Source organism: Heterodontus francisci, chromosome 11 (assembly GCF_036365525.1).
Source record: "Heterodontus francisci isolate sHetFra1 chromosome 11, sHetFra1.hap1, whole genome shotgun sequence".
In the NCBI taxonomy this organism is placed as follows: Eukaryota; Metazoa; Chordata; class Chondrichthyes; order Heterodontiformes; family Heterodontidae; genus Heterodontus; species Heterodontus francisci.
Window position 1 is genome coordinate 84,924,064 of NC_090381.1, and position 13,754 is coordinate 84,937,817.

A 13,754-nucleotide genomic window follows, 5' to 3' on the forward strand; every position below is an offset into this window, starting at 1 on the left:
AATAGTAAATTAGGTGCACAGCAAGATTATTTGAGGAAAATGTTACATTAAAAATTAGTATCTCAGTCTGTTCTTCTTCAAATGTTTTTTAGTTTACTCTCTAATTTTCTTCCCTCCACTCAAAAAGGTGCTGACTTCCTTATTAGAATACAGTGCAATATGGGGCAGTCATCTGCCTGTACCTCCACAATATCAGCAGGCTACCCGACCGTGGAAAACATGCAGGTGTCACCATGTGTCCACATGTCTACCCTTCCAGCAGGATACAACGATCAGCAAGATAAACCCTGACTGATTTTTCCTTTCCTGACCTAGATGCACAGTAGGATAACTGTAGTGCTAGTGCCCCTAATGCTCCCCCAACTCAGGGCAGCTAGCTCAGTATAAGTCAGGGATTGAGCCTTTTTAGTTTGTATGGCTTGGGGACAGTACCTTTATTTTTTGTAAACCAATGGGAGCTTTATATTCCTTTGATTGTTTCTAATCATCATCTGCACACTGCTTATTTTTCTTTGTAATATTTAACTCAAATGTTTTATGCTTTTAATGGCTATCCCAGTTTTTAGCAAATTATTGCAAGTTTTGGAAGATCAACTTGTAGGCAAATGCACCTCATGGCAAAGTTCTTAACCATGCAGACCACAAGGTCCAAGGCATCAACTGGGGCTTTACAACTGTTTTTTCACTCCTTGATGAGGGAGCAGCAAAAACAAAATTAGATAGGTTCCTATTCCTGCTAGTGTTTATATGCAGCTCTCAAGAAAGGACAGGATCAGACTCAGCTGTGTTGCTCTTATATAATACCTAAGCTCATATATGGGGGGTGGACTGCTTGAGAGACAGAACGCAGAACTGATGGAGCCAATCGTACCTCATCACGAAGCTGCATTTTCAGGAAAAGACAGGAAAACTGGACAACACATTATACGCACTAGTTTACAAGTATTTACCACAAGTTACTCCTGCGAACTTAACTTCCAATCTCTTACTCAATTAAATGCATTTAAATGCTCACAGGTATAAGTTACAACAGAATGGAAACTGAAGTACCAACAATCATTCTTTGTACAGAAATATTAGAAGTCAAAATGGGACCCATAAAAATATTGAAATAGAAGTCACAGGAATGACTGGGGGAAATCCAAAGGTAATCAAACCCTGTGTGGATACACTTACTTTCCCATTTCCTGACAAAAATTGTGAAGCAACAAAACAGAACAGTAACTACTGCTATTCAGTTTTCAACTGGGAATTTTATGATTTTTGATTCCCTTCATCCTCATCCCGCCCCAGTTGTAAACTACATCAATTAGATCACTCCATAAAAAAAAAATCTAGGGAGGAAGCAAGCTTACATTCAAAATGTTGAAATTTTACAAACATAGTAAGAAGAGAATGTAAATAATGGCATGAAGAAATCAGTTGACGTTGCTTCTTACAGCTGAAAAATAAAAAAAAAATTACATGCATAACCACTTTCAACCAGAATGCTGATCAAAGGACAATTCCAACGTTTATTTAATTAAAAGCAAAACACTGCAAGTGCTAGAAATCCAGAATAAAAACAGCAAGTGCTGGAAACACACGGCAGGTTTGGCAGCATCTGTGGAGGGAGAAACAGAGTTAACGTTTCAGATCTGTGACCTTTCATCAAATTCTGATGAAAGGTCATCGACCTGAAACGTTAACTCTGTTTCTCTCTCCACAGATCACAGAACGCGAACAGACAGCACTTTCTGTTTTTATTCCAACTTTTAATATTTGGAAATGCAGGAATCGCCTCTATTCCCCTAGCATTAAAGTTAGGATTTTTGGAATAGAACAAGAAATATTATAGACATTACAATTTCCTAAGGTGGAAAGTCTTACTATTAATGTAAACTGCTAATCTGTTTTTCAGTACATGATGCCCTGGAAGTATGTTTACAGCAAGTCCTCTGGAACGATATTAAATCAAAACTCACAACATAATCCTGTTTCATAAATGAAGCCCTATTTTATTCAACAGTATCACAGTCACTCTAGGGTGTAATCTTCCAAATGAAACTAGGTCTTCCAAACTCTCCCAGTTCCTCAGTCAAGCTTCAGTTTAAGTGCCAAGCAGTATTGGGTCACCAGTCCATTACACACAGGAAGAACAGATTTGCTTTAGGCTGATGGCAATCTACCAATTCAAATCCAAATTAATCCAATATTCACAGATGGGAGCTTTAACCCTATGATAATAATATGTACAATTACTATCTATGAACAAATTGTTAAATTGAGAAGATAAAGGTCAGACAACATTTAGTGCAGAGAGGTGTGGAATTAAATATTTTGGGAGCATAAATGAGGGAACATGTACACTAAATCTTAACACTTTAAAAAGAGTTTGATACACAAAGTCAAAGACAGGGGACAAGTTGGTAAAGCTGCGAACATGGGGACATAGAGTACATTCATTGCATTACAAAAATAATGAAGTGAAACAAAACAAAAATCAGTGGACAGGCCACAGTTAGAGTGCTGCATCCATTTTTGGGCACCTTACTTTAAGGAAGTTGTTAACACCATGCAGGTGGTGAATGAGATATCAGGGATGACAGACTTCGGGTATGAGGAGAGTCTACAGAAACTAGGCTTCTTTCCATTGCAACAAAGAATAGAGCTGATAAAGTTGTTCAAAATTACGAGGGGTTTTCTTAAAGTCAATTGGAAACATTAATTTTCTTTGGTCAGACGACATAAATTTAAGACAGTCACCAAAAGAACAGGGAGGTTCAGAGTTTTCTTTTAATATACCGAGGATTGTTAAGATATGGAATGCCTATAAGAAGGGACTGTAATAACTTTCAAAAAGAAAGTAGAAAAATGCTAATGCACATGGGGAAGAATGAAGTAGATAGCTCTTTCAGACATGGCAAAGGCACAATCTTCCAAACAACCACCTGCTGGCCCATTAAATTCTCTGAGCCTACCTGCAAATAACCTGCAGTTTCAACAAGAAGGACCCCCTCGATTGCCAACATTTCTGGATATGTGGGTGCATTCTAATTGATAAGTGCTGGTTGAAAATTATACTCATTTTAATATCTTTTTACAGCAGTAAATATTGTTCTAGAATGGTCAGAAGACAAAGATTTAATAAACCCTGTTTTAAAGCAAAATTTCTCTCTCCCTTGTCCATTTTATTTTTGTTTTAACAGAAAGTTTGTTATGTATAAAAATATTTAATTTTAGAGTTCTAGGAACCACGTAACTTGAGTAGCAAAGCCTCTAGACTGACCTTTAAAAAAAGCAACTATGTGAGTCAGCACAATGTTCAAAAATTTTAACTTATTGGAATCCAACAAATAAAATATTATCCTTATCTGTCACATTATCTTATTTTAAAAATCTGCAATCTCTCAGGTGTTTTAAAAAATTACTGCCATGCCTTTAATAAAGACTCCTCCCTCTACCCATACCCCACTGCCTGCCCTCCCACCCCTAATTTTAACCTTTCAGTTACTATTTTAGTCAGAAGGGTGACTGAAATACAACTCAACAGAAGATCAAAACTGTGGCCAGGGGATGTGGAAGTGAAGTAGAACATGTGCTTCAACAACAATATTTTCCTTCAAAGCTGGAGTATGATATTTTCTTTAACAAGCTAAAACTTTATTATAGCTTCATAGGTTTAATATATCTCAAATACATACAAATGATTTCCAAGAATAATAGTCTACCCTAAGAGTGTTTAAAGTGTAATATTAAACTACATGAATTCTTTCTCATATCTGACAACTGAATTCTTAAGCCTATATTCAAAAATTCAAAATACGAATCTATCCACATAGCATCTGTGAAAAAACTAAAATATCTTTTGACCTTAGCCTGCCGTGCACAGCGCTATTAGGGTCCTTGGGCAGCCAAAGTTTACAGTTTGGTTAATCTATGAACTGGCTCAAAATAGTATGTGATGTCAGTTTTTAGCAAATCAAAACTAACATTTTTTTCCCAGGTGCCCCCTCACCCAGAAGGGCAACGGAAACAAGAAGGCTGACAAAATAATAGATTAAGAACAGTTTTTAAAATAGATTAAAAAATATTCATGCAATTAGGAGGTATAGAGAAAAAAATAAATAGACGAGGATGAAAAGGCAGGCAAGCTGAAGTGTTTAAATTTAAATGTGAAATTGTTTAATTTTTCTTCACAGTTACCATCATAGCAATAAAATTACTTCTGACTTGCAAGTACCTTTATTAATGTTTGTCAGTTTCACAGCATCTAAGGTGAAAGCTTAAAAAATACTTACCGGCGCAATGAGACTGGAATTTCTTGAATCTACTGGTAGTCTAACTTAAAGAAGCGAAAATCCTAAATTTGCAGGCTCCTGAAATAACAAGTGACATTCTAGCTCATGCCATGCATACTCTCCCACCAGACTACACTGCACAACACAGTAGAATATAGTATTTGAGCATTACTACTGTATACTTTTAAGTGACTAGAACATCCTGAAACAATCATCTCCTCAATGTTTCAAGCACAAATTGGAAAAGCAAAAAAGAATATTGAAGAAACTAATGAACATTATCTTCTTTGGCCTCCTTATCTCGAGAGACAATGGGTAAGCGCCTGGAGGTGGTCAGTGGTTTGTGAAGCAGCGCCTGGAGTGGCTATAAAGGCCAATTCTAGAGTGACAGGCTCTTCCACAGGTGCTGCAGAGAAATTTGTTTGTCGGGGCTGTTACACAGTTGGCTCTCCCCTTGCGCCTCTGTCTTTTTTCCTGCCAACTGCTAAGTCTCTTCGACTCGCCACACTTTAGCCCCGCCTTTATGGCTGCCCGCCAGCTCTGGCGGACGCTGGCAGCTGACTCCCACGACTTGTGATCAATGTCACAGGATTTCATGTCGCGTTTGCAGACGTCTTTAAAGCGGAGACATGGATGGCCGGTGGGTCTGATACCAGTGGCGAGCTCGCTGTACAATGTGTCTTTGGGGATCCTGCCATCTTCCATGCGGCTCACATGGCCAAGCCATCTCAAGCGCTGCTGGCTCAGTGGTGTGTATAAGCTGGGGATGTTGGCCGCCTCGAGGACTTCTGCGTTGGAGATACGGTCCTGCCACCTGATGCCAAGTATTCTCCAGAGGCAGCGAAGGTGGAATGAATTGAGACGTCGCTCTTGGCTGACATACGTTGTCCAGGCCTCGCTGCCATAGAGCAAGGTACTGAGGACACAGGCCTGATACACTCGGACTTTTGTGTTCCGTGTATATTCCTTAATACTGGTATTGTTAACCACTTGATTAATTGAGGAGTGGGGGTAAAACAATTATGCAATAGTTACTGAAACAAAAACATGTTTCAAAATTCAAAAACACTCAACATTTTCACAGATTTTAAATTGATAAATATTTGCCTTGATAAACAAAAGCAGAAAGCTTTACAGGGAACATTGCTCTTTGTCAAGCAACTAGCAAAGACCTTTGGCAACATCATCCACAAACATAGGGTCAGCTTCCTCATGTCTGCCAGTGATACCAAGCTGTATCTCTCCATCTGACTGCCTGAATGTCATCCAGTCATAGATCCATTAAGCAATGGGAAGACTGAAGCCATACTTCCAGCCTCTGGCACAAACTCAACATCCTTGCCACTGATTCCATCCCCCTCCCCAGCCATTATACCAAGTTGAATCCGACTGTTCGCAATCTCCATCACAAAGACCACCTACCTCCACCTCCAAGACATCATCGACTTCCGCCTCTGCATCAGCCAATATGCTGCTGAAACACTCATCCTTGCCTTTGTCACTACCACACTCAACTATTCTAATGTCTTCCTTTCTGACCACCCATCTGGCACCCTCTGTAAACTACAGTTCATCCAAAATTCTGCTACCCACATCTTATCCCAGACAAGGTACTGTTCTCCAATCATTCCTGTCCTCACCTTTTTTGGCTCCCAGTCCCCCAACATCTCAAATTTAAAATTTTCACATGCGTTTAAATCTCTTCATGACTTCACCCCCTTCCTCTCCCAGAAACTATGCTTTACTCTGGCTTGATATCCACACTCTCCCCCCACCACCTTACTTCATCCATCATTGGTAGCTGTGCCTTCAGCTGTCTAGGGCCAAGCTCTGCAATTCACTCCCTTAACAACTCTGCCTCCACCTCCCTCTCCTTCTTGAAAGCCCTTCTCCAAACCCACCTCTTGGAACAAATTTTCAATCACCCTTCCCAATATCATGTTTTTTGGCTCTGTGCCCACTTTTTGAAGGATTACATCCCTGGGATGACTTCAGGCATTTTAAATGTGGGTTATTCCTGTTGACTTTCTTTATACATCCTTCTCATTGTATAAAAGATATATATGATATTCAAATCAAACTATACTATGATGGCAAACACTATAAAAGCTCAAATTAAATCAAAATTATTAGGCACAGTATTGTCCAATAGATTAAAGTAGCATGCTTACATTGAAATGATTTAACAAAAAATGAGAGCAGTGGTAAGTGAAGGTGGTCTTTTCAAAAATCTATTAATCTCAGATTTAAAATTAACAAATGATCTAGCATCAACTGCCATTTGCAGAAGAGTGTTACAAACGTCTACCACCCTTTGCATTTAGAAGTGCTTCCCAACTTAACTCCTCTATTTCTTGGCTATGTCCCCTAGCACTAGACTGCCCAACCAGCAGAAATAGTTCCTATCTATCTACCCTATCAGTTCCCCTTAATTTTGAAAATTGATCAAATCACCCCTTAAATCTCTAAATTCCAAGGAATGCAATCCTAGTTTGTATAATAGCTCCTCAAAATTTAATCCTTCAAGTCCAGGTACCATTCTAAATATGCACTGTACTCTCTCCAAGGCCAATTTTTCCTTCCTAAAATGTGGTGCTCAGAACTGGACACAGGATTCCAAGTGTGCTCAAACTAAGGCTTTGTATAGCTGAAGCATGACTCCTACCCCTTTGTATTCCAGTGCTCTCGATATATAGGCCAGCATTTCATTAGCCTTTTTTGATTATTTTCTGCACCTGTCCATGACATTTTGATGATTTATGTACATGGATCCCTAAGTCCCTTTGGATCTCCACTGTTTCTAGCATTTCATTGTTTAGAAAGCACCCTGTTCTATCCTTTATACAGCTAAAGTGGATTGCCTCACAATTGCCCAGTTTAGCCCATTCACTTAATTTATTAGGCTGCATTTGCTGACAACGCAACCACTAAAATAAAAGCAAAATACTGCGGATGCTGGAAATCTGAAATAAAAACAAGAAATGCTGGAACCACTCAGCAGGTCTGGCAGCATTTATTTCATTTCATCTTAGTTTGTTGAGTTTGCTTGCCCACTGTTTTTTTTCATGTTTGCACTTGCTGCTGTTCAATATTCAGTCCGTTAACACCTATTCTGTACTAATGCTTTGTCTTTCAACACACCATTAACATATTGTTTGCCTTTGCTCCATGACCTTTTGGTCAGCTATGTGGCCTTGTCCAATCTGCACCTTCTCCTTTGTTATCTCTTGCCCCACCCCCACCTCACTTGCTTATAACCTGTGACATTTTTAATATTTGTCAGTTCCGAAGAAGGGTCACTGACCCGAAACGTTAACTCTGCTTCTCTTTCCACAGATGCTGCCAGACCTGCTGAGTGGTTCCAGCATTTCTTGTTTTTATTAACGCAACCACTAGGTAGTGCAGTACTGGCACATGCAAAAATGCAGCCTCGTCGACTGAAACATCATTGTCTGTGAAATCTCAGGCAGCTGCCAGTAATAAAAATGGTGCTGTTCAATTTGACACAAATAACGAATTGAAACCAAACCCCATCATCCCTCAATGGCTGCAATCACCACTTCCACAACCCCCATCCCTCTCGCGATCGCCGCTTCTCTTCCCCATTCCCTCCCGCTGCTCCATCCCGCCATTCTCTCCCAGTCCCTCCCGCCACTTGCTCCTGCCCTCGCTGCCCGAGAAGCAAGTGGCAGGATGGAGCAGCGAGCAGTTGGGAGCAGTCTCAAGCTGGCGGGCGCGGGAGAGAACGACGGGAAGGTGTAGGGAAGAGAAGCAGCGATGGAGGCAGTGATCGCGGGAGGGAGCAGTCTACTGTTGGGGGAGATGGAGGTGGCGATCGCGACTGTTGAGCAGTGAAGCAACAATCAGACGTCATTACCTGTGACGCTGATGAGCGCATGCACCCATACTGGCAAGCTGCCAAATGGTCAGACGCACCGATGACGTCAGCGCATGGTTTGCCTCTTCAGGAGACACTCCGAAATTAACATCTCTTTGTAACTTTATTCTTCCATCTACACTACTTACAATGCCGCCTATCTCGAGGTCATCAACAAACTTGAATATGTGGCTCTTTATCCTATCATCTACGTAATTATTAAAAGGTGAACAGTTGGGACACCAACACAAATCCCTGTGGGACACCATTAGTCATATCCTGTCCATTAGAGAACCTGCCCATTATGACTATTCTCTGTCTCCTACCACTCAGCCAACTTCCTAATCAGGTCAATAATTTGCCTTCAATTCCATGAGCTTCAACTTTAGCTAACAATCTCTTACGAAGGGCTTTATCAAATACTTGCTTTTATTTATCAAATACCTGTTGGAAGTCCATGTAAATAACATCCATAGACATTTTCATGTCCAATACTTTAATCATGTTTTCAAAAAGTTCAATCAGGTTCATCAGGCATGATCTATCTACTCTTTACAAATCCATGCTGGCTCTCTTTAATCAGCTGAAAATTTAGGGTGTTCAGATGCTCTATCCTTAATTGTGGACTCTAATAATTTCCTGACAACAGATGCTAGGCAAACTGGTCTGTAATTTCCTGGTTTCCCCCTCTCACCTTTCTTAAATAGTGGAGTGACATGTGCAATTTTCCATTCTAAAGGAGCAGTTCTTAAATTGAGAAAACTTTGGAAGGGCGGCGCAGTGGTTAGCACCGCAGCCTCACAGCTCCAGGGACCCGGGTTCGATTCTGGGTACTGCCTGTGCAGAGTTTGCAAGTTCTCCCTGTGACCGCGTGGGTTTTCGCCGGGTGCTCCAGTTTCCTCCCACAGCCAAAGACTTGCAGATTGATAGGTAAATTGGCCATTGTAAATTGTCCCTAGTGTAGGTAGGTGGTAGGGAATATGGGATTACTGCAGGGTTAGTATAAATGGGTGGTTGTTGGTCGACACAGACTCGGTGGGCCGAAGGGCCTGTTTCAGTGCTGTATCTCTAAATAAATAAATAAATTATAGTTGTTATCTACAATATTCTCACCTACTTTCTTCAAAACTCTGAGATGGAAACTCTCTCGTCCTGGGGATGTCATTCTTTATTGCTATTATTTTATTCAATGCTGTTATTTTGCTTATATTAATTTTTGATGAGCCCAATTCAATATTAGTTTTCTTGGGATGAGTGGCGTGTTATCCCTCTCTTCCTTTACTGTAAACACTGATGTAAATTATTCAACCTGTCCCCCATTCCATTAATTTAATTACAATATATCTCTCCCAGTCATCAGGATCTATGCTTTTTCTTCTGCATTTGTGTGTGCTTTTTCTTTTGCATTTGTGTGTGCTTTTTCTTTTAGTTTTATGCATCCTTTTTTGTCATCCATGGCTGTTTTTCTGGCAAGTAGTGCTCTTGTGCCTCAGGGGTATAAACTGGTTCTGTATCACATTAAAATATTTTTCAACACCTCCCGCTGATCTTCTGTCAATTTACTCGAACAGATTTGCCCAGTTCACTGTAGACAGTCTCTGTTGCTTACAAATTTAGCGATAAAGTTTTCAATATTTTACTCATACAGTATTTGCAAAGTCATCATCAAAGCCACTGATTTGTGGCTTTCATGGAAAAGTGGACAGCATCATAGAATGCAATCAATGAAACAGCTTTAAAAACCATAGGATCCTATTTAATAAAACAGATGTTGACTTACTTGTTTACTATACACTTGTTGATGGGCATCATACTTTGTATTTTTATAAGCTTTAATACTCATCACAACTGTCTGAAAATACTGCATTGAGGGATCCTGTGATGAGATTGGGCTAACTGACAGGACAGGCAGAATGGCCTACTCCAGTTCCGATGTAATTAAACTCTTCTGAATGTGTGGTAGGAAGGATTGGGGGAGTCAGGAATACACAACAGGTAGTTGAAACCATGACAATAGTCACAAATCTAAAATCACATGAACAGCAGATAATCCAACATTTTAACCATTTGCAAAGAACTAGGATTACATCATGTCCAGTGCGGTACACTGTGTTGCCTCTTCCACGCTTTCACAGCTGGATCAACATTTTACTCTTTTGGTGTGACCTTGAGCACTGAATCCGTCACCCTACCACTGTAAATTAATATAACACATGGCTGAAATCAATTTGGAATAACTAGTGTTATGAAAATTACATCTGATCATAGTTTAACGCAACTAAAGCGTTTTCAAATTACTCAGACACGAGAAACTCAAAGTAGTTAGTTACTTCATCACTGGCGAGTGACCAATGAAGGAGTTGCAGAGTCTCGGTGCGTGCGTCTGTCCGACCCGGGTCCGCTCCCCTACGCATGCCCCGGGCTCGGGTGCTCGTGCCCAACCCGCGCCTCCCTGTTCAAACGGTATTGATGGCAACATTCCAAAAATTCAGTTCGAACCCTGCGATCCGCGTGCGTGCTCTCGCTCACCCGACTGCGTGGTGTCCGTCAGGTCCTGGTTCGCCGCGCTCCTCGGGTACTCCTTCAGTTTCCTCCCGCTTAAGTTCAATGCTCCCGTCGCAGCAGCTTCCTCCAGCGCTCTCTCCAAACTCCTGTTCCAAGGGGCGTGAGCCGATCCCGGACCGCTGCCTCCGCCGCTGAATTCGTTCAATCCGACACCACCGCCTGCGATCCCGGGCTGACACTCCGACATCAACATCACCGCCGCCATTACAGACCTTTGGTCAACACTGCGCAGGTGCCAGCAGCCGGTCAAACCGCGCGTGCGCGCTGACGGTATTTGACGTCCATATTCAGACTATAAATTGTGAGAGAAGCAAAGAGTCAAATGTAACAGACAGGGGAAAATAAGAGGTGTTTAGTTTAAAAAATGTAACTTCCATCATTCAAAGACTGACATTTAATTTATATTTCACAAATAATCGGCAGGTTTAAAGAACGTTACCAGGTAGGGAGAAGTTTTTGAAGGGTGGTGAGAAAGTTGGCTTCGATTGAAGGCATTAGGCTCGTATTGGGAGTTCATCTTCTTTGGCCTCCTTGTCTCGAGAGACAATGGTTAAGCGCCTGGAGGTGGTCAGTGGTTTGTGGAGCAGTGCCTGGAGTGGCTATAAAGGCCAATTCTAGAGTGACAGACTCTTCCACAGGTGCTGCAGAAAAATTTGTTTGTCAGGGCTGTTACACAGTTGGCTCTCCCCTTGCGCTTCTGTCTTTTTTCCTGCCAACTGCTAAGTCTCTTCGACTTGCCACACTTTAGCCCCACCTATATGGCTGCCCGCCAGCTCTGGCGATCGCTGGCAACTGACTCCCACGACTTGTGATCAATGTCACAGGACTTAATGTCGCGTTTGCAGACGTCTTTAAAGCGGAGACATGGACGGCCGGTGGATCTGATACCAGTGGCGAGCTCGCTGTACAATGTGTCTTTGGGGATCCTGCCATCTTCCATGCGGCTCACATGGCCAAGCCATCTCAAGCGCCGCTGGCTCAGTAGTGTGTATAAGCTGGGGATGTTGGCCGCCTCGAGGACTTCTGTGTTGGAGATACGGTCCTGCCACCTGATGCCAAGTATTCTCCGGAGGCAGCGAAGATGGAATGAATTGAGACGTCGGTCTTGGCTGACATACGTTGTCCAGGCCTCGCTGCCATACAGCAAGGTACTGAGGACACAGGCTTGATACACTCGGACTTTTGTGTTCCGTGTCAGTGCGCAATTTTCCACACTCTCTTGGCCAGTCTGGACATAGCAGTGGAAGCCTTTCCCATGCGATTGTTGATTTCTGCATCTAGAGACAGGTTACTGGTGATAGTTGAGCCTAGGTAGGTGAACTCTTGAACCACTTCCAGAGCGTGGTCGCCAATATTGATGGATGGAGCATTTCTGACGTCCTGTCCCATGATGTTCGTTTTCTTGAGGCTGATGGTTAGGCCAAATTCGTTGCAGGCAGCCGCAAACTTGTCGATGAGACTCTGCAGACACTCTTCAGTGTGAGATATTAAAGCAGCATCGTCAGCAAAGAGGAGTTCCCTGATGAGGACTTTCTGTACTTTGGTCTTCGCTCTTAGACGGGCAAGGTTGAACAACCTGCCCCCTGATCTTGTGTGGAAGAAAATTCCTTCTTCTGAAGATTTGAACGCATGTGAGAGCAGCAGGGAGAAGAAAATCCCAAACAGTGTGGGTGCGAGAACACAGCCCTGTTTCACGCCACTCAGGATAGGAAAGGGGTCTGATGAGGTGCCACTATGCTGAATTGTGCCTTTCATATTGTCATGGAATGAGATGATGATACTTCGTAGCTTTGGTGGACATCCGATCTTTTCTAGTAGTCTGAAGAGACGAGGTCAAAGGCTTTGGTGAGATCAATGAAAGCAATGTAGAGGGGCATCTGTTGTTCGCGGCATTTCTCCTGTATCTGACGAAGGGAGAACAGCATGTCAATGGTCGATCTCTCTGCACGAAAGCCACACTGTGCCTCAGGGTAGACGCGCTCGGCCAGCTTCTGGAGCCTGTTTAAAGTGACTCGAGCAAAGACTTTCCCCACTATGCTGAGCAGGGAGATTCCACGGTAGTTGTTGCAGTCACCACGGTCAACTTTGTTTTTATAGAGGGTGATGATATTGGCATCGCGCATGTCCTGAGGTACTGCTCCCTCGTCATTGGGCTCATATTGGCATTGGGCTCGTATTGGGAGTAGTTCTGCAGCATTGGCCTATGTATTAAAACCTTGGCTGTCTGTCACCCACTCCACGTTTTTCCCCTCCCAAGATATTCTCTCTCAGCCTCAACACCAAGTGACTTGATTGTCCCAATATTAACGCTCCATGCTTTTTTTTTTGGAGATAGTGCAGAAAAGATTCACGAGCCTTGTTTCAGGAGTGAGGAACATCGTTTAAAAAGATAGTTTGGAGAAGTTGGGATTGTTTTCCTTGGAGAAGAGGAGATTTGATAGAGGTCTTCAAAATCATGATGGGTCTGGACATAGGAGTTAGGGAAAAACTGTTCTCACTCGTGAAAGGATCAAGAATGAGAGGGCACAGATTTAAGGTAATTGGCAAAAGAAGCAATGGTGACATGAGGAAAAACTTTTTCACACAGCGAGTGGTTATGATCTGGAATGCACTGTCAGAGTGTGGTGGAAGCAGGTTCAATCGAGGCATTCAAAAGGGAATTATTTAGTTATCTGAAAAGGAAGAATGTGCAGGGTTATGAGAAGGCAGGGGAATGGCACTAGGTGAATGCTCATTCATTGAGCTGGTGCAGATACGATGGGTCGAATGGCCTCTTTCTGTGCTGTAACAATTCTGTGATTCTCTAAAATCACTGCCCTCCTTTCCTCCCTTCCTCCCTTAATCTCTTTCCCCATATGAACTCTCCTATACATAATAATGGTCCCCTTTTGACATTGCCTTCTCCTGTGGTCTCTCTCATCCTGTCGGCCCAATTACCAACAAGGCCTTCTCTAACCATATCCCTGTATCCTCTTTGAGCTTCACTTTGTTCTGCATATGCTTGCAAAAAAATACTCTCCCTCCACCTTCAA

The 13,754-nt window shown here is 42.2% G+C and overlaps 1 protein-coding gene across 10 annotated transcripts in view; it reads right to left on the reverse strand.

Annotated features, from left to right (window-relative positions):
- Window positions 1-10,934, reverse strand: part of LOC137375347 (DISP complex protein LRCH3-like) — a 182,825-nt gene extending 171,891 nt beyond the window's left edge. For all 10 annotated transcript variants that reach the window (XM_068042372.1, XM_068042378.1, XM_068042376.1 and 7 more), the window contains exon 1: window positions 10,687-10,934. In XM_068042372.1, coding sequence (XP_067898473.1) covers window positions 10,687-10,927 — 241 coding nt within the window. In that variant the 5' untranslated portion in view covers window positions 10,928-10,934. The remainder of the gene's footprint in view (window positions 1-10,686) is intronic.
- Window positions 10,935-13,754: the final 2,820 nt, after the last annotated feature.